Genomic DNA, 26,519 nt, shown 5'->3' with positions numbered 1-26,519 from the left:
TCAAGTCTAGAAGACGCAGAATTTGCCAAGACAATCTCCGGCCACATCTTTGTTAGCCACCTTTCTTCGCTTCCCATAAGCGCTGTGAAGCAATGGGTATTGCTAAGAAAACAAAGCTATGGTGTCTCTGCATTGCCGAGTGCAGAAGGTGCACCCGAAAAATCGAGATAGAGCTTCTGCTCACAATGAGGACTTGGAAACACATACTAAGAGCAAGAATTTATTTTCCATGTGTAGAGATAGTGAGTACAGAACTCCCACCATTAGAAAACAAGGTTTTGGCTGTATTGCATTTTAATCAGGCTTCCACAGCCAGGAGATTATGTAAGTTTAAAGAAACAATGCTGTAGATGTTAGAGCTAGAGTCCTCTTATTCCAAGATGAAAAAAGATTTTGTTACCAACACACATCCCCAGATTCAAAACTAAAGCATTTATTCCCATTAAATACCTAATTTAATAATAGTTTTGTCTATGGGAATGTACATCCAAAATGTATTACTACATTATTCATAAAAGTGACACGATTAATCTTGGCCAAAAATATTACCTGACAGCATAAGTAGATGAGTTTAGTTTCTGTTGTATCCATTTTGAGAGAGTCAAACTCAAATGCCAAAACATTTTTGCACATCTTCCAAGTATCTGCTATTTATCTTAAATTCAGTGCACCCTTCTCCCCCAAAAAGCCACAACTACAGAATGATTTTTCAATCTAATGATGCGTTTTGCTTGAATCACAGGGAAAGGAAAGAGTAAAATTAACAAATTACTGTAGCTTTCATAATCATTATACCTTTTATTTACATTTTGAAAGTAGTGAAACTTAAAACAATAAAACCAAATGCAACTTGTACAGAAATCTTTTAATTTTTTTTTATTTATCACATTAAAAAATGAAACACACTATACAAATGGTTTTTCATAGCAGATTACACATAGGTCCATTCAGACTCGCTCTCAAAGTGCTGCCAACATTTCTAAGTGCCGCCTGTGGGGGCAGCTATTTATCATATAGCCAATGTATTGATTTAAATGCAGTAGCATGCAACCCTCAGTGGAGAAGGGTTTGATTCCTCTCTGTTCTTAAATTAGGTTAAATGGCATTGGTGTCCATATTTACATACTTGAAATGTATCAATCCTGAGCAGTTCCGATGTAAATCTGAGACTGGCTGATGGGAGTCCTAGTCTCAGTTATTAAAAAGGGAGGTCCAAATGGCAGCAGACTGGCCGCTATGAAGTTCAGTTGTTTTCATTCTTTCCATCACATAACTATTTGCTGAGCGTCTCACACAGTCAGACAACTGCTAATAAAAATGCTAAGCCAAGTAACTGTAGGTGTCCTTCTCACCATCCACACGCTCCAAGTACTCCTTCTCAATCAGAATGTCAATGCATTTCTGTAGGGGAGACATGGAAAGACGGAGTGCACTTCAGAAAACAAACCCCAGGCAGGCACTTTGCAACAGATACTTTAAAAGCAAGAAGTTTGGGCTGCGAAGTACCATGCTGAATACAGATTTCTCCTGAATACTAGCATTAAAACTATTTAGCAGGGAAATGGCATAAATAACTGGCCATTTAAACTATGGCAATTTACTCTACATTTTTGACCATGCCTAGAAGAGGCCACTCACAAAACATCATTCAATGCAATAAAGGTGACTTGATACAGTCAGTTCCCTGGGAGACTAACTAAACATTATTATTATTCTGTAAGTGAGCAATAAAATAATTAAACTAAGATGTATCTGGTTCCTTTATTTTGACAATTGTATGATAAATTATTATTTTACAATTCACACTCCAGTATGCTTATTGGCACATGATGAACTCTTATTATTTAGCCTCACCATACCAATATACTTGGAGAATCTATAAGAGAATAATTAAATGTTTCCTACTTAAAAGTATAATAGCTCAATAACTTATTTCTTTCATCTTTCTTAAATCAGTCCATTAACTCAGACGCTTGTTTAAAACAATTAAGATCCATTGGTGCTGTTCTGACATACCTTAATTACTGGAACTCGCGGTTTGAATCTTGAGGACAGCTGGGTTAGAACTTCTCCAAGCAACTGCTGGTGTTTTAGAACCTTTCTCATTTTCATAATTCTCACAATAGCAGCCTAAATAGCAAAGTAGAAACAAACCTTCTTAGGAAGATACAATTTGCCATTCTGGATCAAGCCAGTGGTTCCCAAACTTTTCACTAAGACAACCCAGCAACTCTGTTTTGTCTCTTTCTGAGACCCCTCCAAGGTCCAAATTTGTTGGGGGCGGGTGGGAGCAAAATCATAGGCCATTGTTGTCGTCCTCCTCCTCACCCAGCCAAGGACACCAACCAACCGCCCACAGCAGCACACTCCACTGCAACCATGACCTTGTCTCAGTGCAGCACAGTAGCAACTCCTGTCCCACGGGGCTGGGGCTGGCTCCTCCCTATGGGGACTGCATAGGGTTACCAACCTTCCCAGTTTAGCCGGGAGTCTCCTGGAATCAGACCCAATCTCCCAGAGGCTACTGACACCAAACCGGGAGATTTTAGGTGCTAAAAGTCCAGAGGCACAGTGGGGCTACAGCTCCCTGCCTACCCTGGCCTTGCGCCGCTCTCAGAAGCGGACGGCATGTACCTGCGGCCCCGGGGGGGAGGGGGCTGGCTGGCTCCGCACACCTCAAGTGCAGATGGGAGCCGTGGGAGCAGCGACTGCGGGCAGAGGCAGTGCATGGAGACCCCTGCCCTCCACACCTAGGAGCCGCTGCTAAAGGGGTGTGCTGGTCACTTTCAGGAGCCGCCCAAGGCAAGCACTGCCCCATGCACTCCAAACTCCCTCCCAGAGCCCAACCCCCTGCCCCAGGCTCGGCCTGGAACCCCCTCCCACACTCCAAACCCCTCAGCCCGGTGAAAGTGAGTGAGAGTGGGGGAGAGCAAGTGATGAAGGGAGGGAGGGAGGGGCAGGGCAATGGTGTTTCAGTTTGTGCGATTAAATAGTTGGCAACCATAGGATTGCAACGTAGCATATGGGGTCACAGAGCCGCTCAGGTTTGGCCCAGCCTCTCCTCTGTCATAATAGAGAGGTGGCTGAGCCAAATTAGGGAGAGTAGCGTTTCACCAGATGGCAACACCTGGAGCTGGGCCCAGTTCTACGGGACAAGAGACACCACTGAGCAGTGGGCTCACTCTCCACCACACACTCCCTCTTGGGGGCCTCTTCTCTGCACCAGGCTCACAACTCATCTAGAACCTTCCTGTGACCCGCTGTTTGGGAAACGCTGTCTTCAGAGCTTTATCATGCCTCTACCAGTGGCTGGTATCTGCTAACGAAGAGGGGGACGAAAGCATTGACCAGTGGTGCAATGAGAGGCAATGTATACACACACAGTTCTTACTAAGAACTTTCAGAGTGTCTGATTCGAACAGTCAACACTCACCATAAGCCTGTTCTTAGGCACGTAAGAATCTACATGATTACAAATGGCTTTGCATAAGGCCAGGATTAGTAATGGACATCAATGGCAACATTAGCCAGAACACTGTCAGACAAGCAGTCTACTGAATTAATCTATTTCACTTCAAAATGAGGCTCACACTTAGTGCCAACACAACTTTTTCCTCTGCTGGTGGATTTGGAGTGACGGTACAATACAAGCCAACTCCACTGTGATCATCTAAATCTGAACAACATTCTGAAGTTTACATCTCATCTAGATGTCCAGCAAAATCAATGTATGAATCCCCGGTACCTAAACACTCCTTACTATGCTGTTCAATGTCAGCAACAACAAAAAGCCAGCCCCCTACGTGTTCTATTCATAAAAGCTACATATCTGAAAATCCTGTTGTGTCTTTTGTTTCAAGTTTGTTTCACCCAGGAATATCACATTATTGTGTTCTTTTAGGAATAAATATAGAAAAGCAAGATTCTGCAATATTTTCATGAAAAGTATTGAAGAGTTATGAAGAGTTTAGTTCATGGGCTGAAGTATATTCAGACTCAGACTAAGGCCAGATTGTACCATTGTGATCATTTAGTCTGATCTGCATGCCACAGGACCTGACCCACCCACTCCTGTAATGGACCATAACCTCTGGCTGAGTTACTGAAGTCCTCAAATCATGATTTAAAGACTTCATGTTAAAAGAATCCACCATTTTGTCTAGTTAAATCAGCAACTGACCCATGCTCCATGCTGCAGAGGAAGGCAAACCCCCACCTGAGGTCTCTGCCAATATGACCTGGGGGAAAACTCCTTCCTGAGCCCAAATATGGCGAGCAATTAGATCCTGAGTATGTGGGCAAGACCCACCAGCCAGACACCTGGCAAAGAATTCACTGCAGTAACCGAGAGCCATTCAGTGTCCTATCTCCGGCAGTTGGGGATATTTGGTGCTAGCAGTCGCAGATTGCCTACAATGGCACGTGGTTGATCTCATCACACTACTATCCAACCTACCTGAATCAGTAGTTTCCTGTCTTCCTCTATATTTTTGTGTGTAGTTTCCTGTTCCTGCTTCTGCTCAGTCTTCATTGGCACATTGATGTTTACCCTCAATTTTTTGCTGCCAGGAAAGGGAAGTTAAGTAAATAATTAGCCTAATTTCAAAAAGAAAATTTGAGTGGAAAGTTAGGAATATCTGATTGCCCCGTCCATTTCCAGTTCTACAAAAAGAACAAATTCCTTCCATTTGCTCCCAACACAGCTTTTCTTACTTAGTGACATGTGAATAGTCCCACATTCGGACAAACCCTGGTACAAAAGCACACACTTAAATTGGGAGAACCTGAACATTGAGATTAAGTTTTGAGTCTTCTTTTAAGTAGAAAACCAAAATAGATCTCAAATTATGGTTTTGTTTTAAAAATAACGAAGAGAACAAAGTATAATGTTTGAAACACAGGAATTTTGATCACAAAAGGAAAATAAAAACTACTTGTGCATTTGACTGCCAAAGGAGTACAGACTTTGAAACTTAAAAGGAACTTATATCTAGGGGAGAAAAAAAGATTTATCTGCATTACTCAATTCTAAAGTTCATTTATTTTTTTACCATTCGTATTTGTTCACTATTTACATTTTACTTAGCATGGGACCCAAAACTGCAATTGCATACTCATGTGTAGATCCTGGCATCCATATGAAACCCTACTGAAGTCATTATGGGTCCATCCATACAGATCAGGGCCTTAAACAGTACAACCCTATATGCCAGTTTCACTTTCTGGTCCTCACCAACTACTAGCACAATGCATATATGAGAGAGAGTTTGATACTGTAGGAAAATTTACACATTAAAAACTTTAACAATAAAAACTCAAAACGAAACTTCTATTCGTATTAAATTTGCCTACAGATAAAACATACAAAGCATAAGATTTGTTCTGGGAACCAAGGATAACATTTTCAAAAGAGCCAAAACCCTATTTTCAAGAGTCACTTGGGTACTCTAAGTCTCATTGAAAATGAGGCTTGTAAGTTACTTTTAAAAGCAGAACTTTGAAAATTTACCACTTAATCTTCCTCAAGAACAAGCTGTGAACAGTTTGGATTATTGTTTATTTACCAGATCAACTGCAATTAGTTATCCCACAGACTTTTGGCCTCATTTGGAGTGTTGCCTCTAGTGAGAGAGAAATGCAATTGATGCTGCACTCCAATTCTATGAGCATACACATGGGACAACAGGGAATTACAACACTTAGGAGAAAAGTCAGTATGTTGCTTTACTTATTACATTCTGATCCTAGTGAGGAGAGAATTAATTTTGGATTTTTTCCCTCATAATAATGTTAATTAATTTGTCTCAAGTATAGATATTGTTGCAATTACACATTTGTATGTTTTGTGAAGGCTGGTATAAATCCTGACCCAAAAAACCAATATTGCAGTTTGATATTTTTCAAATAAGCCATATTTATAAACACCCCTGTGAATCCACTGCACTGTTGAAAACAGAATTTTACCAATTTAACTGTTTTGAAATTCAAACAAAAGAAGTGGTTGATTTGTAAAGGAGAGTATAAAAAAAGATAGCGAACATTATATTAAATAAAGCAAAACAGATGGAAATACACCCAGTGTTAAAGAACACTGAACAAGGATGATCATGTTACCTGCTGATCACATTGCTAGTTATTACCATTCCACATTTAAAATAAGTAACATTATTTCAGAACACTAGACTATAGAATTTGTAAATCTGATATGGCTACAATTACATGTAAATAAGAGGTTACTTCTAGACAAAGCATAACAACAACATCAGTGTTGCCAACACCAAATAATATAATGTTTATGAATTCTCGTAAGAGAAGAGAATACTCAGCCCTCTAGTTTGTTTGGAACAGCCCTCTAGCTGAGATACGGAAGAAAGGAAAAAGATTAAATACAAGGGAGGATTTCTAAATAAAAATTTAATTCATTTCAGTTATTTCATTTCACACAAAATGTGGTTTATTTAATAGAATGTGGATTAAGTTACATGCGCTACACTAAAAGGTTTCTTAAATAAACCATCATCATCAGTATGGAATTCATAACTGAGATTAGGCCTACCCTTCAGCTAAGCACACAACACTACTGTGCCGTAAGTAGTTTGAGACATATAGCTATAAAAACGGCACTGAAATAACAAGAGCTAACAGAAAGACACTGCAAAGAGAATCCTAGTTTTTAAGGCACTTCAGAGCTCGAAATCTCTAAATAAAGCACATTGATCTTTTCAGGGGCTGTTTTTAATGGCCATGCGCTTAAAACTTTGGATTTGGTGTTTTTTGGTTTTTTTTTAAATGAATAAGACCCCTTTAAATGTAATTTATTTACTTGGCATGTGTAAGTCAGGACCAATGGAAAAAAACGCAGTGATGGCACGCCAGCCAAATATGTCTATGTGATCAAAGTCTAACTAAATTAAACCAGATTTTACTGTGCCCCAGTGACTAGCAAGAATCAAGAGTTGAAGATGTGAGAGTATGTTTACTGACACTGCTGGTGAGTGCCATCCTGTTTGCTTTATAGACCCATTAGAGTGCTTGCTCAACCATAGCTATAGCATTGCTAAAGTGACACTATAAATAGCAGGAGCTTCAGAGTAACAGATTGTTACCATTTATACACAACCGGTTTATACTATTAGATTTTTCTTACTTTTTGTAACCAAGATAGAGTTTTATTAAGGTATCTGGCTTCAATTCCACCTCATCCACATTTGCATTTTCATCTTCTAAAACCTACAAGAAACAAAAAATTATTACATATTTGCTATAATGTTTTTCTGTAAATTAAATATGCAAGGAAGCAAAAGAACTTACCAATAACTTTGACTTCAGTAAGATCTGTAGAACTTGTGCCAAGATATCCTACAAGTTACAGGAGATATTATCAATGTAAACTTAAAATACATTTTTCTTTCAAATGTCCAATGAATTTTGACATTGAGTTATAACAAAATAATTGAAAGGTTTTGCATACACTGGAACTATTCAAATTTCATTTTTCATAGCTACAAAAATACAAACTGCAAGCAGAATTGAAAAAAATCACCAACAGGTACAGAAAACTTACAAAAGTATAAAATGTTGAGCAATCAGGCAGTGAATTAACAATTGAGAAATACCACAGAAGCTTATGGGAAATATTAACAACTTTTCATTTTAGAGTATTAAAGACAAAGAATTCCACTTTAGCATGAACCCAATAGTAGATTTTCCCCTTTCTTGTGCCAGACTACTCTGAGGTTCCTCAAATAGGCCAATTTCAAAGAACAGTTCTTTCCAATTACCCCTTTAATGATTCTTTCCCCCACTAAATGGTGCTGACATGCAGCAAAGCATCTATCCGAAGACTATTACATTCATGCTGAGTAAGAACTCAGAAAGTGCACCATGGCAGATGTCTGAATATTTTTCAGGCCTTATCTACGCTGGGGCTTTTTTTCCATTACAAATACTGGAGGCCAGTCCCTGAGGAAGCCGCACCAGTGTATATCTCCTGTATAGACATGGAAGCTGCTATTTTCCCTGCTGAAAGTGAATCCAGTTTGAAGCAGATGGATGCTCCATCCATGCAAATAGCAGCTTTGTCTGTTTACAACTATGGGTTTGCAATGGGTGCAGCTACATTGGTGTCTGACAATGTCCATAACAGAGGCAATTCCCCAATGCGGACAAGACCTATGAATTTTCTATGAAGCATCCAAAACTCTAATTTGTATTCACAGATTTATTCTCTCTTTGGCAGGTCACTTAAGTTTGCTGACCACAGATAATTTGATTTTCCCCCGACATGCCTTAGAAGACCTCATGTGAGCCTATTCAAAAGAGATACACCTGGTTTTTAACAGTTGAGGTACAGAGTCTGCTTTTGAAGAAACAGTAGGGAATTGCCTCTCCAAGTAAAACACACACTTAGCCAATGCACCTATATTCTCAACGTGTTCGTGTTCTTAATCTTTCAGGATATCAAACAGATGGGAAATTCTAGGAACCTGATAATAAAGAGAGACCACCATCTTCCCCAAAACAGAAGTTTTAAAATAAAAATACATGCACTAGAAAACCAATGACTAATTACAGGAGCAGAGGAGGGAGGCATAGAGTAATATAATTCTAAAGTATTCAGCATAGTGATCAGTGAGAGAGTCTCTACACTTCAGGATTTGCTAGAAACCTCAGAAATAAAACCTAGAAGAGGTTATGATTACTGGAAACTGAACAGGAAGGTAAGTTGACCAACAAAGCAGCAACAACTGCTACTACAAGAACAAAAACTAACATTTGAGTCAAACGGATCTCACCTCCTCCTCCCCTTTCCAGGACAGCAGTAAGTGTGCTGAACCCCATGAAAAGAGACTTTACATTACAGTGGTAACATAAAACTAGTGTAATACAATACATAATTAAGACACTACCATTTTTATCTGAGTACTGTCTGTCAGCTGTTGAACAGTATAGGCGTCTTCTGTGTTGTACTGTAGTAGGATTGCCATCTGGAATGTCGATGCCTTCCAGACCCCCAAAAAAGAAAAGAAAGGCCAAATATAAAATCTAAGTGAAAATATGCATAACTTGAATGTGTATTTGAACTTGACTGCCTTGGAAAATTCACCAATCATGAACACAAACACAGAGACACACAAACACTCCGCCACCCAAACTAAATTGAAACCTTGATGAAGCCTGATAGATTAAACTGTTATGGCTAGGCAAAAAAAAAAAAAGGTTCATAATACTCAATTTGAAAGATTCATTGCTTTAAAAAAGTGAATATGCAAAGTACGGTACTTTTAAATGATCCTTCGTATCCAAGTCTACCATTTCTTCTCTGCTATTAAACAGCATTCAAATGGATGTTTAAGCAAAAATCTAGTTCTCAAAGATGTACTATTTAAAAAAAATGGGAGCTAGGGACTGTACTATAGTTATTTTTGGAAAGATTTTGAATAAATTTTCCTCTATGCCTAAATATAATGAGAAAGCAAATAGGCATAATGTTTGCAGCACAACTAAAAACAGTGAGACATATTCATGCCTTCAGATATGTCTACACAACACAAACTTGAATGAGAGTTGTACATGTGAACGATAATTGAGAACTGAGAAATTAGGCTCACGTGCTTTCAGACTATGCTCTTTAAAGAGCTTTATGGAACTGCCAATAAAACATAAGATTTGCTATTTAAAATGGGAAATAAATCTTCACACCCGGAACCTTAAATGGAATCATTATGCAATGCAGCAAGTCTCTCTGTAGGATATTTCACATGTGCCCACCATTGTATTACCAACGTTCCAGTATTCTTTAAATCTAAATCTTAAGACTGTGACCAGTTGAACTACTACTTGCAGACAGTTCCTTCCATGTATCGTGGTGCCAAAACTATAGCTCTCTTTTTACCCATACATTTTCTGATTTCAAAATATTCCCCCTCAATTTGTTACCCAATTATGAGTATTTTCCATTTTATCCTTAATGTAAAACCTAGACACTGACTATTGGATTTCACTACATGACATTAGAAACATTTTACATACAACTGTAGATAAGAATAATTTCATCAAGGCCTATGGGTAAGTGCCCTGTAGTTCATAAACACACCTACGGTTTGTTCAAGTTTATCACCAGTAGTATTAACAATATAAATGTACATTAAATGCATAAGTTCAATAGTCTGAGTAAGGTATTTCAGAAGGCAAAAGTCTCAATTTATTTTAGATACTCAGATAAAAGACCTGATCCCACACACAGTTATGCACACTCGTAGCTTTAAAGTCAACTGGATTACTCATGTGAGTTAAGCAATGTGCATAAGTGTTTTTCAGAGTGGCCAGGCGCAATATACACATGTTTTAGGGTCTAACACTATGACCTAGGAATCTGATTTCCCTACAAGTGTCCAGATACTCGTGCTAGCTCTCATCCAGCTGATGCAAATATAAACAGCAGTGTAGCCATGACAGCATGAATAGCAGCAGCAGAGGCACAGCTGATCTGTGCCAAGTACACACATACCTGAAAACAATGGGCTCAACCTTGCCTCCACTGCCACTACACTGCTACTGGATGAGAGCTAGCATGAATATGTATACATGAGTAGGGGAATCACATCCCAAACTCGTAATGTAGACACAGCCTTAGAGAATTACAGAAATTATTAAATGAATTTAAAATGCTAACGTCAAATCCCATTATATGGCATTTACTCACTTCGTTTCAGGTGTTCAGACAAGTACAAAATAGAGCTGAACATACCCTATATTTATATTAGGCTGTTTGTGTGTTGACATAGGTAGTCACCGTTTAATTCCGGGCAGAATCTAAGTGAGATTTAGTCTCTCCCCGAAAACCAGAAGCTTACACCATACTGAATAACTTTGGGAGAAAGTGAGTACTCAGCCATTTTAAAAAGGAGTATAAAATAGGTAGTGGGGTAATAAAACTCTTAACCCACTAATCTCACTTTTTTTTAAATACAATTTATCTTCTTACAATGGATACCTCAGGGACTGCTGGCATACAAGGATTAAGACAAGCTGGAAAGCTTCTTGAAAAAAAGCAATGGAAAAACTTTTAAGGCCAGATTTTCAAAAAAGCTCAGCACCTATTTAGGCACTAAAATGAAGTGGGAAGGATTTTCAAAGGGAGCCTTTCAAGGTTTTGAGCATTTTAAAATCTGCCTACTTTATTTATTAGTCTAAGTGAGTGCTGAACTTTCCTAATCTTTCCAAAAATTAGTCTAAGTGAGTGCTGAACTCTTCGGAAAATCTGGCCCTTAAACACTTTAAAAGGAAACACAGTGATATGCATAATTTTTAAATGATTTTCCTTCTCACTGTTTAACCACCTCCAAAGTTTAGAGCGAAAATATATTTCCTAATTTTTTCTCCACAATTGCGCACTGATGTTTTGCTATTGTAGGGATGCTTGTGAAGGCTTGCCTCTTATTTTGAAGATACGTGAAGCATTTATTCTGAAACTTTTCTCCCCAATACACAGAATTACATATATATTTTGTCTGACATATACCAAAAAACAGATCAAGTCAGGGACTTCCAACAGCAAGGTCCCTCTACATAACAGCTTGGAAGAACTCAACACAAAAATGTTTAGACTAGTCAATTATTCACTAAGTCTTTCCACTAACACAAGGTTATTCTTACCTGTAATGTGTATCTATTTTTGAAACAGTTGGTAACCAGTTCCCCTTTGGATAGCTGATACAACCAGGTCAATTTTCTTCCACTATGACGACTGGCATAAAAAGCTGTAAATCTCTGATAACTGCGTTCCAACTGTATAAAAAAAATAAATAAAAAGAAAAACATCACTGCATTTTCACACTTTGAAGTGTATTTGAATCTACAGTGTGTAAATCAATCCTATGTTAACAAGCCATTTCTAGGGGGGCCTAGATAGAAAATTTTATAAAAGGTTCTTCAGACTTGGATATGAGTTTTCTTTTGACATCAACTTCACTTTAAATGCCATATGGAAAGGAAAAGAAAACAGGCTTATTGTTCTTTTGTTCCTTTGCAAAGTATTAAGGAGGGCCTTAAAGGTCATTTCCTTTCCCCCGCACTTCTCCTCCCCTACTCATTTGTTAAGTTAGAAATTCAGGTCTTATCTAGCCTGAGGACCAGAGTGACTGGAGAAGCAGTCATCATGTCATCTCAAGAATCAACAGAATGAACGCTGAGTAACTGAGAGGGTCAAAGTTTCGTAATAAAAACAAGAGCTTTAAAAGCATACACCCATTTTATTTTAATGACTACTGAAAGTTCTGGAGGAAGGCCATCTTGTTTAAAGACTATGAGTGCCCCATCGGTAACAAAGAAGGATTACACATCTCAGACTTCCCCCTTGGGAGGTTCTCCAGCACAATTAGGAAAGACAAGACTTGACATTACTGACACTTCGAAAATAAAAAAATAAGCAGGAAAAAATATTTCAGGCTCTCTTTATACACCATAAAACGAGAGATTAAAATCTAGGGGTTTTTTTATGTGAATAAATCCTTTGCAGGTCACTTTTAACAGAGGCAAAAATGTTCAAGTCATGACATTTTGTGTCAGAAAATACTTGGGAGTTCATTTTAGGTCATCGTTGAGAAAAATTTAAACTGAAACTTTAGTTTATTTAATAGAAGATTAAAAAGCTTATCACCTCACCTCAGAAGGTAGAGCAAATGTGCAGGACTGCTGAAAGGGCCATGATCCAGAACTGAGAACCTGTATACTGAAATCCACTGGAAAAGAAATGTACATAGATTAACAGGCTAACAGCTATCTCCCCTTTGGTATTACGGACCTGTCAATGTGCAGTTTGGGAGAGGCCAGCTCAAACAGGAGAGGTTTCTGTGTTGCCTGACCTGACATGGTGATGACACTAATATCAAAAGACAATGGGTAAGTATTACTATTTATAAAACATATTGTTAAAATTAAAGACACTGTGTGAGGCAAAGATAAGGTTGAGGGGTCAGATGTGTATTTACTCAGAATTTAAGTCACAATTCTCTGATATTTGCATGCATTTAATCTCATTCATTACCCTGTTAGCTTTTATTTTCTCTTTTTGAAAAGGAACATTTTCAAAATTAATGCATAACCATTTAATTAAAAATCTGCTATTGGCAAGAACAAAAGTGGCAAATTTATGTTTGTCAATTGCTTTTGAGACTCAGAGTGCATCTATAATGGGGGAGGAAAAAAAACGCTACAGCGAGTCTCAAGAGTTCAGGTCAACTGACTCAGGCTTGCGGGACAAACGCTACAGGGATAAAAACAGAAGTGCAGACGCTGGGGCACCAGAAGGGGGAGGTCTGAGGTGGTCATGGCCCCATCACTTTTTACCTGCCTTAAGGATGAGCAATGGGGTAGAGATGAGGGGGAGGGGGGGCTCAGAGGAAAGAAGCGGAGCTGGGGATGGGGCCATGGACTGGGTGCCGTTCAGCCCCCCCCACACTTTTAGGGAGCTTCTGGTGCTCCTGCGTAGACATTCTCATTCAGGTTGGAGCCCAGGCGCTGAGACCCAGCAAGGAGGTGTGGATCTCAGAGCCCGGGCTCCAGAACTAGTGGGAATGTATACATTGCTATTTTTAGCCCTGTTGACCTGAGGTCTGAGACTTTTTTGTGCAGCGCAGAATGCCTCTAAGATGCAAGGCAGAAGTGAATACATTATGTATTATAAAATAAAATTATATAAAACCTGAAGTGGGCCTTGCACAACATGGAATGTAATTAAGTAAAAACCAAGTGATAACTCTATCGAGAAGAAACTGAAATCTGAGACCTCTGAATCTGAAAGCAACAGGACTAATTACTGAGCTAAAGGAAGACCTGTAGTTTTTCAGTACTATTCCTACAAGTCTCCCTCTTTAAGCAATGATTTTGGTCAAAGGCAAAAAACATTTAACAAAAACACCAGGCTTCACTTTTAGCAGAGGAGGATACACTATGGTGAATCCTCTCTCTGTAACAGCTAACCCCATTGTGATCTGTAAAACTAAAAGGAACCTGTTCCTATCAGGAAGCATGAGGTGCTGTTTGAAGACCGCGAACAGACCCAAAAAAAGTCTATCCAAGCTGAAGTTTTAATAACTCTAGCTTTAAGTGGCATGCTATATGAATCAAATACATCCCTCATTCAACATCTGGTCATTTCCCCTTGTATCTCTACAAGTAAGGGAAGATGTGGCTAATTTAACAATAACTCAGCTTTTAAGAGAAAGGTTATATTAAATTTATACTTACAATCTAATGGTTCTGAATTTGTCAGGTGCTTTTTAAATTGCTCGTTCAAGTCCTTGCTTACACCAATGTCTTGGAACATCCTCTGAAGTTTAGAGGTGTACTCAAAACCACAAGCTTGCTGTAATTAAAGAGCACAGCTTTGTCTGAAAGACCATGTATTTTGACACGGGGAGAACAAACGGAACAAGAAAAGTCGGGTTTTTCTGATAGGAATCAATTTTGCTGGAGGAATATATGACAACCCATTTCCTGCATGTCCAAAAATCACTCTGAAAGTTCTGAACCCATTTAGACAAGTCGTGTTATTTTAACTGCTTTTTCTGTAGCTGTTCTGCCACCAAAAACGTGAGATCAACATTTTAAAAATTAAAATAAATCAGCCAGGAAACACTGTCATGAAAATCTACCAGTCTCAACATCTGGTCTACTTGGTAGCCCTTTATAACAACTATGAGAACGAAAAAGTTACTGACATTTTATTCCCCCTTCAAAAAACTGCATACAAGTAAGCTTTAGCAAGATTGTTGTAAACAGCAGCACAGTTACGCAAAAAAAATATGAACTCAGTTGTATTGATTAATGATTCTTTCACTTATTGCCAATGTCAAATTGCAACACAGAAAAAAAATCAACTGTTCTTAAGGTAGCATTCAGGGTTATTGAAAAAAGTGGCAGACTGGGAAGCTGTTTCAGCAGTTGTTTGCTTGGATAGCAGTCCTGCTTAAAGATCTCATTTCAAAGCAAGACATACTGACTGCAAATCCATGGGGTCAAAAGACTTGTGAACTGTAAATTTTGTATTTTTCTGATCAAAAAGTGCATATATGCATCGTGTGTGGAAAGTAAAGTGCCTTCCTAGCCAGTGCTAAGGCCTGGTCTACACTAGGGGGCGGGGTCGATGTAAGATACGCAACTTCAGCTACGGGAATAGCATAGCTGAAGTCGAAGTATCTTATTTCGGCTTACCTCCCCGTCCTCACGGCAGGGGATCGACAGCTGCAGCTCCCCCTGTCGAGTCCGCTACCGCCACTCACCCTGGTGGAGTTCCGGAGTCGACCGGAGCGTGTTCGGAGATCGATATATCGCGTCTAAATGAGACACGATATATCGATCCCCGATAAACTGATCGCTACCCACCGGATAGACGTACCCTGAGAAAGGGAAGACTTACCTTGAGTTTGGAGATCATGCTTGCTTCAGCATCATCACTAGCACTGTTCTGGTGTACCAGTCTCTTTGCCAGCATTTTAGCATAGAATTTTTGAAATACATCTTTGTCTTCAATGTACTTGAATACAACCATCTGGAAAAGCCAAAAAACCTTTTTACAAAAGGAACACCTGAAAATTTTTATCAAATCCAATTTTTAACTTCATTAAAAGTATCATACGTTTTAGTGTCAATTATTTTTGAAATGTAAATGAAGTCTTTTTTTTTACATGTTAACCTTTGAAATTGTTCAGAAGAGATAAAATGGTTTTACACCATAATACACATTAAAGAGAATGTTGATTCTGTTCAGCTTTCTGAGGTATACTATTGATTGAAGGTTTTTTTGTTTGGTTGGTTTTTTTTTTTTTTTTTTTTAAAGACTTCTGGCAACATTTTTTTAAAATGTTACCAAAAGCTTTAAGCAATGAAATACAGAGAATAAAAAGGTGCTGACTGCACATGACCTCTAACCTCCTGTGATGACCTTAAAATTATTATGAAATGTAAAAGTTTATGTAGAAGAAAAACTCTATTTAAGAATCTTACCACTTGATTGAGTGTATCTTCTAGCTCTGCTTCTTCTGGATTCTTTGAGCTGCAGTCAAAGAAGTGCATTACTGAGCAAATTTATTATTCATAACTTATGAATACTGTTACAGTCTAGATTCATGACTTGTGAACTGAAATTTAAGTCCAATATGGGATTTTCTTTGAAAAACTTTGTTTTCCAAACATGTTCCTATTCAACTTTTTATAGAGACTTTTCAAGCAATTACTGCATTGTCTTTTTTGCTTGAATTAAGTATTTCACAACATAAATATATTTCTATAGATGCAATGTGTAATTTCACTTCACAACTATGATAACTAATTTTTTAAACCAAAAAAACCCACTAGAAAACTAATTTTTAACTTTCCCTGTAAAACATACCTTTTCTTTAGCAAGGAGTCACAATATCGTGCCAGCAACTCTGGAGATTTACTGGATGACTGAGCCATTTTTGTTACTGCATTATTATTTATAAATCGACCACAAGCCTGCAAATTATACAAGAAAGTCAAAGTTTTGGAAATCCCCTAAATCAGAGTGATCTAATGGTTACCACAAACATTAAACATACAGTACCTTGTCCAGTGCAGCCACAAAGCCAGCATCATTGTTGAAGGCAGACATGACTAGAGCATTATATTTCTTATGGACATCCAACACTGTCTGTACATACATTTTTGGATCCTGAAAGAGAAAACAGCCTGTTGCTTGCAATCAAACTTGTTCAACTTTCTGCAAGTTTCTCCAAACAATGCAGATGACAATGTCTTCTTAAGCAGGTTTATAGAGTGAAAGTTTACCAAAAAAAAAAAAAAGTGTGTGTGTGGAAGAGATTAAAAGTATTTAAAAAAAATAGAAATAGGTTCTAGACTATTAAGAGCATTCAAGTGACAAGGAAAACTTATTCTAGTCATTATTACAGTAACAGATATGTATAAAGTATAAAGGGAAAAGCAATGATCTATTCAACCCCACGCTATGCAAGTGTCCAACAAGGACATGTTTTGAAGACGTAAGTTTAATTAAAAGCAGACCTAATAGTTTGTTGTTCAATCAACCACAACATGGCAATTTCTAGAAGAAACCATGCAATCAGTTTTTCCAATAATAAGATCTTACTTTTGAATACTTTACTAGAATGCAAATGATCATTCAAATTCCCAACAAGGTAAGCCAAGATAGAAGCTAACAAAAAATGTTCCCCCTTGAACAATTACAAATACTGCAAGAAGGTTCAGAATCAAGATAGTAAGAAACATTTAAGGCAAGAATCTCAGGAGCACATGCAAGACAAAAATTGAGTTTCCTGATCACAACATGACATATCTGAAGATACTAAATGTCACAAGAGTACTGATGAGGTAAGGAAAGAAAAGTAGCTGTATATAGGTGTAGGGAGAAGTACTTTTCAGGGAAGTAGGCATGATGGTTCCCAAGGGAATGCAATGGAGCTGGTGGCTCTAAGGAGAAGTAGGGAGACAGGTTCAAGGAATTGTGGAGGGAAAGCAGCAAAGGGGAGGAATGCAATGGCTTTTTCACTTTATCACCTGCTAGAAAGTCAAACACACACAACTCTTTAGTTGTAGCTTCCAGAATCTCCATGTAACTTGAAGCCATCAGTTTATTTTTGTAAGAGGTCATTTTGAAAACCAGATATGATTTTGCTTTTGAAGTCAGAGCTCAGTTTTGTTTTGTTTTTTTTTCATTAAGAGACTATACTCGACTCTCCCTAACCTCCCTCTCCCTCCATAAAATTAAAATACCTTCAAGTATATGAAAAATAATACATCTGATGACCTGCAATATGTGTGTTTAAAGTAAGGCCGTCGATTAATCACAATTAACTCATGTGATTAACTAAAAAAAATTAATTGTGATTAATCGCAGTTTTAATTGCGCCATTAATCAATAGAATACCAATTAATGTATTAAATATTTTGGATATTTTTCTACATTTTCATGTCTACATTGTATTCTGTGTTGTAACTGAAATTAAAGTGTATATTTTTATTACAATTATTCCATTCACCTCATACAAGTACTGTAGTGCAATCTCTGTCGTGAAAGTGCAACTTATAAATGCAGATTTTTTTGTTTTGTTACATAACTGCACTCCAAACCAAACCAAAACAATGTAAAACATCAGAGCCTACAAGTCCACTCAGTCCTACTTCTTGTATCGCTAGGACAAACAAGTTTGCTTATATTTACAATTTCACCAGAAAGTGAGAACAGGCAACTGCATGGCACTTTTGCAACCGGCATTTCAAGGTATTTATGTGCCAAATATGCTAAACATTCATGCTTTGGCCACCATTCCAAAGGACATGCTTCCACGCTGATGACATTCGTTAAAAAATAATGTGTTAATTACATTTGTGACTGAACTCACTGGGGGAGAGCTGTATGTCCCCTGCTCTGTTTTACCCACATTATGCAACATATTTCATGTAATAGCAGTGTCAGATGATGACCCAGTACATGTTGTTTTAAGAACAATTTCACTGCAGATTTGACAAAACGCAAAGAAGGTACCAATGTGAGATTTCTAAAGACAGCTGAAGCGCATTCCAAAATCTGAGAGGGACGAGGTATGGAACATGCTTTCAGAAGTCTTAAAAGAGCAACACTCTAATGTGTAAACTACAGAACCCGAACCACCAAAAAAAGAAAGTCAGCCTTCTGCTGGTGACATCTGACTCAGATGATGAAAACGGACATGCATTGGTGCACACTGTTTTGCACTGTTATCGAGCAGAACCCTTCATCAGCATGGATGCATGTCCCCTGGAATGGTGGTTGAAGCATGACGGGACATATGAATCTTTAGTGCATCTGGCACATAAATATCTTGTGATGCCCGCTAAAATGGTGCCACTTGAACACCTGTTCTCACTTTCATGTGACATTGTAAACAAGAAGAGGGCAGCATTATCTCCTGCAAATGAAAACAAACGTGTTCAGCAAATTGCTCAGACAAACAAGAAGTAGGACTGAGTGGACTTGCAGGCTCTAAAATTTTACATTGTTTTATTTTTGAATGCAGTTTTTTTTTGTACATAATTCTACATTTGTAAATTCAACTTTCATGATAAAGAGATTGCACTACAGTACTTGTATTAGGTGAATTGAAATACAATTTTTTTTTTTTTTACAGTGCAAACACTTGTAATAAAAAATATATAGCGAGCACTGTATACTTTGTATTCTATATTGAAATTGAAATCAATGTATTTGAAAATGTAGAAAACATCAAAAATATTTAAATAAATGGTATTCTATTGATAACAGTGCAATTAATTGTGCAATTAATCTTTTAAATCATGAGATTAATCGAGATTAATTTTTTTAGTCGCTTGACAGCCCTAGTATAAAGTTATTTAAATACTATTTGGTGACAATCTCAACCTCTGTGGATTGAAATCAGGTGCCTCATTACATGATTTCTGTACAATTGCAATTATGATTAATTGGCACTACTTTCTTTACTAAGAAGATTGTACTAGTAAACTGTTGTAGATGGAGGATATGAGAGATACAGATGGGCGAGGCAATATATTTTAACAACCAACTTCTATTAGTGGAAAGGATAAGTTTTTGAGCGCTACAGACTTGAAAAGAAGCTCTGTGAAGCTCAAAAGCTTGTCACTTCCATTAACAGAAGTAGATCAATAAAAGATATTACCTCAACCACCTTGTCTCAATTTTCAATAACCACATTCAGCATACATAATACTGTACACATCAGGTAAAAAAGGGCAAACAAATTCATTAAAAAGCTTACAAGTTGAGAGGCACAAGTACATATGATGCTGTACAGAGTAAAGAATATGTGGTCATTAGACCTAGAATGCTTCTTGAAATGGCACGTTTCATGGTTTTTGAAAGGGAGGAATTTATTCAAAGGGTTAGTTCAAGCAAATGGGTCAACGTAAAAGAAGGCAAAAATTGAGCAGTGGTTGAAGGAGAAAAGAAGGAGGTTGGCAAAAAATAGCAATAATATAGTTATACTGTAGTTATTTTATTTTCAACCTACTGTAACCAGTTAGTCCCAGCTGTTTTATTCTGAAGGAATACACACACACAGGACTATCAGAGGCATTCACCTCTCACAAAATGAGCTGTTAGCAATCAGATACAAAACTACATCTGAAAAGATACTTGCATTTAGAGCAGCTTCTCCACATTTCTCAATAGCAGCTAGACCCTGATTATGAATGTGTGTTTCCAAGAGTTTTTTCAGCTCTCCGAGGCCATCCTGGATTCGAGATACAAGGTTATACATGCGTCCCAAGTCTGGAAAAAAAGGAAGACAATTTCTCTGATCTGTATTAACACTAGGATTTCCTTTCTCCCAACACCACAATTCTGCATTTTTAAAGTGACCAAAGAACTGAGCCACACATTTGTCAACATATGCATACTTGCAAGTATTATCACATCACAAGCCAAACAATTTACACTAAACAATTCCAGAGTGGTGCAAAGAACTAGATGGCACTGAAGGACAAAAACTTGCTAAAATAAAAGATATTCTGATTAAACTACTTCTTACTTCTAGTACACTTACACACAAATCAAGAACAAAGATCAAGATATAAACTACAATAAATGTTAACTTATGTCTAGTTTTCATACAGTTTCTACATTTGAGAGGAGGTGTCATATGTCATACAACTTACTTTAAACTTTGAGTATGTAAATTAGGCCTTTTTGCATCCAAGTCTTCTACAATAGATACCACTGTTTCAGCACCACCAGTAGTAACAGTGGTGGGAGTGATAATGTAGTGTGGGCTCCAGCTGGCCACCAGCATAAGCACTGTATTCTGTAATCCTGCTCAGAGCAAGTATGGTACTTAAAACCTCAGGAACCACCTGCAGCTTTCTTTTCTTTTAAAACATGCTAATGCTCCCACTGGTGGGAACAAAACAGTGTTAGCAACCATGGGAAATCTGAGGCAAAAAAAAAAATCAAGTGTAGACATGGCCTTGGAGTGAAACCTGAAAAAGTGAGTTATCTGCAAATTTTGTTACAGAGGAGTGCTACTGCCTCCCCAACCCCTTGTTTCAGGGGGAAACATTCAATGACTGCTAAGTTTCAGTAAATTCTATATTTTGTTTTATAAGCCCAACTAAAAAGAAAGGGATGATTGTCAAGAGCCCCACTAAAAAACTCAAGGTCACAGGATGAAAAACAATGTGCTCCTCATTGGACATAATTTTGTAATATGTTAAAGACGTATATTAAACAAAAAAAACCAAAAAAACAACAACAATAGCTTGCAGCCTAGATTTTCCAGTGTTCAACTCAAAGGGGTGTGATTCCAGAGGGCAGGTACTCAGCCCTTTCTGAAGATAAGGCCCTTTTTAAGGTCTCAAATTGGGTACTCAAAAAACAAAACACAAAATCACTAGTTACTATAGAAAATCTTGGCCTCAGTAAATAGATACTCAAACTTAAAGGTAAAGGACCAGATTAGCCATTATGGACTAGGTACTCAGAGATGTGATAATCCAATAGGGTAATGTTAGGCTTTTCAGCCATATCCTACCATTCAATGGCGTGGGACTTTTCTGTACATCCTCTGAACAATTTATCAGAAATCTCAAATTACTGGATGTTAAATAAAACGGAGAGAAGACAGTAGGATTGCTTGCTAATACCACAATACAAAACACACACAAAATGGTGCCCTTTACTGCTCCTTTATTATCATGTGGCGCAGTAGTGACTCCTATATTAACGATGGCTAACTCTTTCCATTATAACTCTATTTTCAGTTACTTATATAACTTGGTGAACTTTCAGGATGATATATAAAGACTGTCTCAAACTTATTCTGAAAAAGTTTTTCTGTATAGTTTTATATATACACGTCAGGAATATCGGAGCCTCAGTTCCCTCTTTTTGTTTCAGGAGCCTGGTAAAATCTTTGGAGGACCTGAACAATAATGCTATGTGAGAATGTAACTCATGCTGTTGCTAGCCATATCCCAAAAGTAAGGGAACAAGGGTTGTTGCGTTAGATTGTCTATACTTGGAAGTAAATGGAAGACAAATGCAACAAGCTTGCTGAAGCTTTCATGGATTTATAAGGTAATTTTTCCTAAGTCATCTTATATCCTGTGTCCAATAAAGATAATTATTTCCTGCATTAATTCTACTGATGTGCCTAGATACCGGCTGACTAATGCACACCATGTCCTGTATTATTACTTGCATAATATGTTTAAGCAATTACACAACACTTCACAAGTGAGTGGTCTAATACAGTTTGCCTAACATACCTTATATATGGAGGACCTCAAAGGCAGCATGTTTCCAGGAGATGAGCTATAAAGAATATATTATGGTGTGTAGCTATATAAAGTTTTCATTGCTGAGTTTAAGATAATCTAAAACAGTTTGCTTCAATGTTTCATGAGGTTAGATCCAATGACTTGAGACTTGACTGGGCGAGATACAGATGATTTATATTAAGCTTGAATTCCTGGGCAATAGGTTAATGCAGCTGTTTCTAGCCGTGTTGAGTCACAAGACACTGGAGCTTAAAGTGATCAAGGAACATTAATTGTCAGTTGTGCAAGTGGAACCAGTTTAAGAAGAAAGCAAACTTTTTAAAAAGTAGTAGCTGTTTAAAAGCTGCTCAGAGATTTAGAATCATAGAGGTCGGAAAAATTAATGCACAGAGACTGGTGAGGTGAATAAAGATGCACGCTAAATGTATTAAGAAAAGGTATTTATCACCATATGGTATACACAAGAGCTCACATGAACCATTATAAGCTTAGTACTTTTTTTTAAAGTCAGTTAAAGGCTGATTAGACAAAGAATTTTTCATGATGGGGAAGACATTTATATTTTCAGAAGGGATTTATATTTTAAAAAGGTGTTAGTTTCTTATTGTTCCGTAGCCATATATTGCAAAATTGATTCATTTAGGCAGGAAAGAAATTTCTGATTTACAGTGCCAGTCACTTAACAGCTATTTTGAGAGGTAACTAGTGTACACCAATTTAGCTACACTTTCAGATAGCAACAGTTTATTTTTTTTGATCAATTAACCCCACTGATTTGTCCATTTTTTTTTTAAATCTTAGGTATGGATATTTTTAGTACAAATAAATGGTTTCTTAGCTCTTCTTCCACTAGCGAAGGAAGGGGATCGCTAGCCTAACTTCATCGGATAACCCTTAGTACCTTTGACAAAAATAAGTAGTGTTGGCCACTCTAGTCTTCCATTACAGTTGTTTTTAGTAATTATTTCTTTGTTATCTCAGCTACTTCACTCAAAATTCTTCAGAACTTTCAGATTAATACCTTCCAGCTCTGGGGATTTATCATATTATTTATTCAGTTCTATCACTTTCTTTTTTAAATCTTTATTTCAGACAGAGCCCACCTTCATTTCCTGTAACGCTTACCTCCAGATTGATGTAACATCTATGGCGAAGAGTTCTACACAAACAAATCACTTAACTGTCCCGATCTTTGACTGTGTCTTCTGCAAGACACTAAATCTTGGCATTTAGCAGAGCCACTGTCTCTCCTACAGAAGTCTTATACCTATTACACTTCAAATAATTTCTCAAGAATATTCCTTTGGCTATCTATTCCTCAAATTCTCTCTCTCAGCTCTTATAGTCTCCATTTTAGATTATCTACTGAAGTTTATATTCATTTCTAGAAGCATCACTTAAGACCCATTTCCTCTAATAAAAAGGATCTCTTTTTGCCTGAAAGAAGACTACTTGTACCTTATCATGCAATCATTTCCCCCCTTTTTCTTATGCATTCCATCTGTGACTCTAACCAGTATTTTGAGAAGCCACCAAGTTGATCCTATGGATTTCATTTTATTAAAATTTCCCATTTCTCAGATTTTCAAATTTATTTATTTACTGTTAACCCTATCTCTTGATGTAACCCCAGCAAAGACATCAAAGTTAGCAATATTATGATCACTAGTACCATTAAGGGGCGTCATCTCTGAGAAACTCCCAAACTGAAATTTGAACCAACTCACCTTCATTTTTGTCAGCATCCAGTAAGTTCTGAAACTCTGTATGAAAAATCTCCAAGTGTTTTTCAATAAGTACTTGCTCGCATTTTCGTGCTAATTCATCCTGTGTACTTTCATGGAGATAAACCTGAACTCTACGCTGTTCCTCCAAAAGACGAGCTTCTGCCTACAGAAAAAAGATATATGTACTAATGTATAACAGCCAAGATAGAACAGCAGTAAAACTAATGACTACAGTGTACACTTTTTTTTTTTTTTTAGAAAGTATGTTGATGTAACATTATAGTTGTCTATTTAAATACAGAGAATATAGTTCTCACAGGAAAAATAGTGTGACTCCTTTTTATTTATATGTAATATTTTGTGTTAGTGTCCATGTAATTAATTTTATATCTTAATCTGTTGAAACGGAAAAACGTCACTGAGAAAATATTTTCATCCTATGCCTCTGAACAGAAAAAGTTTTCAAAAAAAATGAGAAAGCAACCAAGTCAGAGCACCTATAGAGTTTAAGACATCAGGCTTTCCAGTGCACTGTTAAAAATAAACATGAACAGAAGGTCCTCCATACTTACACAAAAATTAACAGACAAAAATAGACAATTTTACAGTATGTGCACAACATGAATTCATTTGAGTGTTCATAAATATACAGGTTTATTAAAACATTCCAAAACTCAAACTGCACCAGCATTTATTTTGACCCATGGCGCCTTCCATATATATGTTTCTGCTGATCCAAAATCCTAACAGTCACTAGGGAAATCGTGTTTATTCCAAAATGTAAAACTGAATTTGTTTATATAGCCACCAATTTATCTCTATTTTGTTTGTAGAATGTGCTCAGATATGATCAATCTGTAAGAACAGTATGTTAGATGATGGGACACGCGTGGCCCCCCCACTACAGATTAGTGATATTTTTATTGAAAAATCCATCACTATAGAAGGGAAATTAGAAGACAAGTTTATTCATATTCCTAATACTTAAATGTATGGACTAAGCATGAAAGACAACATTAGGGATAAGAGCACACTGAGTTTTAAACCTACACATTAGACAGGCAAAGTCCTTGTAGAAAATAAATTTTTTCAATTATGCAGACACTAGTCTTTAGCTAAACCCATTTCTATAAAAGGTATTAAATACTCATCATCTCTTCTGATGACATGCATGTGGATAACAAGCTTCAACAGTTAAAACAGTAAGGACTGAAAATATTACAAACAAAATCAAGAATTTTGGAAAGGATATAAAGCCCCATGGCTTCAGGGGAAAAGCCAATTTCAAGCCAGTGGGGATTTGGAATCAGCCTTCCATACAAGCAAATTATTCTTTAATTGCCCAATTGCAAGGTTTACTACACCTTCTTCTGAAGCATCTGGTACTCGCTAGTATCCAGAATATTGGACTAGAAGGACAGCTGGTTTGCTTCATGGGAATTCCTACATTTCTATGAGTCAAGAGACTCCATTGCTTATCCCCTTCTTATAGGTAGCACTGTATCACGAAATTTATCAGTCAAAAGGGAACAGTAAACTTGAAATCTATTCATTTCCAAAAAATGAGCTCAAAATAATTTCTGATACTGCACTTGCTCAAGTCCCCCTGCCAATTTCTGTGCTTTCATAATTCTATTTTAAGAAGCATTTCACAAAGCAAGAGGAGGGAGACACACCCACAAAAACAATAATGGAAATCAGCTGATCATATAGAAGAAATACACAAAGTTATAAAACCAGGAAAAAGTAAATATTTCTTTAACCTGTTGTAATAATCTTAGGTGTTTCAGGTAACAACAGTTGATAAACTTCAGACTGAATTTGTGATTTTAAAATTTGATGGGGGTCTCTATGAATCCATCCTTTTCCTATGGCTACACAGGCCATCCCAGCTTTACTCCTCCCCATTTCCTATGGAGTGAGAGATTTGCTGAGTTGAGAGGAAATATGCTATCTGCATGACTAAATGTCCGTTTGTCAACTCCAATTAAGAAATTGACTGGAACCCTCTTACATCAGAAATCATATCTGAACCTCCACATGCTGAAAAGTTTGACGACACCAATGTACTAAAGTAGTGTGGGTTTAGAAATGATTGTACAATACCATTTATCCTCACTGAGAAATTAGCACATGGCAGTTAAGCATGAAAGCCATGTGAGTCAATCAAGTGCAAATTACTTTTTGTGGTCTCACTTTACCAATATAAATGATTGTTTCAAGCCCCTTTGCTAACACTTAGCTGGGTGGCTTGCAACAGCCTTCCCTGCACCTCTTCATGTCTGTCTCAATTGATGCCTTACACAGCAGAAAACTGCTTAACCGTATTCCAATTTACCATCTGAGTAATTAATTATGGGGAGAACGATTCTGTTCCAGGCATTTATATTGCACAAATCACCAAGTATATGAGCACATGGATTGTCTGATTAGGAAACTGCAGGAGGATTAATTTTTCCTCAATGCTGGAGTCGGAAT

At 37.3% G+C, this 26,519-nt stretch overlaps 1 protein-coding gene across 4 annotated transcripts in view; it reads right to left on the bottom strand.

The window, feature by feature from the left end:
• Positions 1-850: 850 nt before the first annotated feature.
• The window catches only part of CUL1 (cullin 1), a 120,809-nt gene continuing 95,140 nt past the window's right edge, over positions 851-26,519 (bottom strand). For all 4 annotated transcript variants that reach the window (XM_039524355.1, XM_039524356.1, XM_039524357.1 and 1 more), the window contains exons 8-22: positions 24,042-24,204; positions 20,178-20,308; positions 16,589-16,696; positions 16,394-16,500; positions 16,009-16,057; positions 15,422-15,553; positions 14,251-14,368; positions 12,667-12,743; positions 11,659-11,790; positions 8,910-9,002; positions 7,312-7,359; positions 7,148-7,230; positions 4,457-4,562; positions 2,017-2,130; positions 851-1,401 (exon numbers count right to left, since the gene is read on the bottom strand). In XM_039524355.1, coding sequence (XP_039380289.1) covers positions 1,321-1,401; positions 2,017-2,130; positions 4,457-4,562; positions 7,148-7,230; positions 7,312-7,359; positions 8,910-9,002; positions 11,659-11,790; positions 12,667-12,743; positions 14,251-14,368; positions 15,422-15,553; positions 16,009-16,057; positions 16,394-16,500; positions 16,589-16,696; positions 20,178-20,308; positions 24,042-24,204 — 1,542 coding nt within the window. In that variant the 3' untranslated portion in view covers positions 851-1,320. The remainder of the gene's footprint in view (positions 1,402-2,016; positions 2,131-4,456; positions 4,563-7,147; positions 7,231-7,311; positions 7,360-8,909; positions 9,003-11,658; positions 11,791-12,666; positions 12,744-14,250; positions 14,369-15,421; positions 15,554-16,008; positions 16,058-16,393; positions 16,501-16,588; positions 16,697-20,177; positions 20,309-24,041; positions 24,205-26,519) is intronic.

Source organism: Mauremys reevesii, linkage group 2 (assembly GCF_016161935.1).
Source record: "Mauremys reevesii isolate NIE-2019 linkage group 2, ASM1616193v1, whole genome shotgun sequence".
Taxonomy (NCBI): domain Eukaryota; kingdom Metazoa; phylum Chordata; order Testudines; family Geoemydidae; genus Mauremys; species Mauremys reevesii.
The sequence above is the reverse complement of the archived record's forward strand: the minus strand, read 5'-3'. Positions and strand labels throughout refer to the sequence as shown.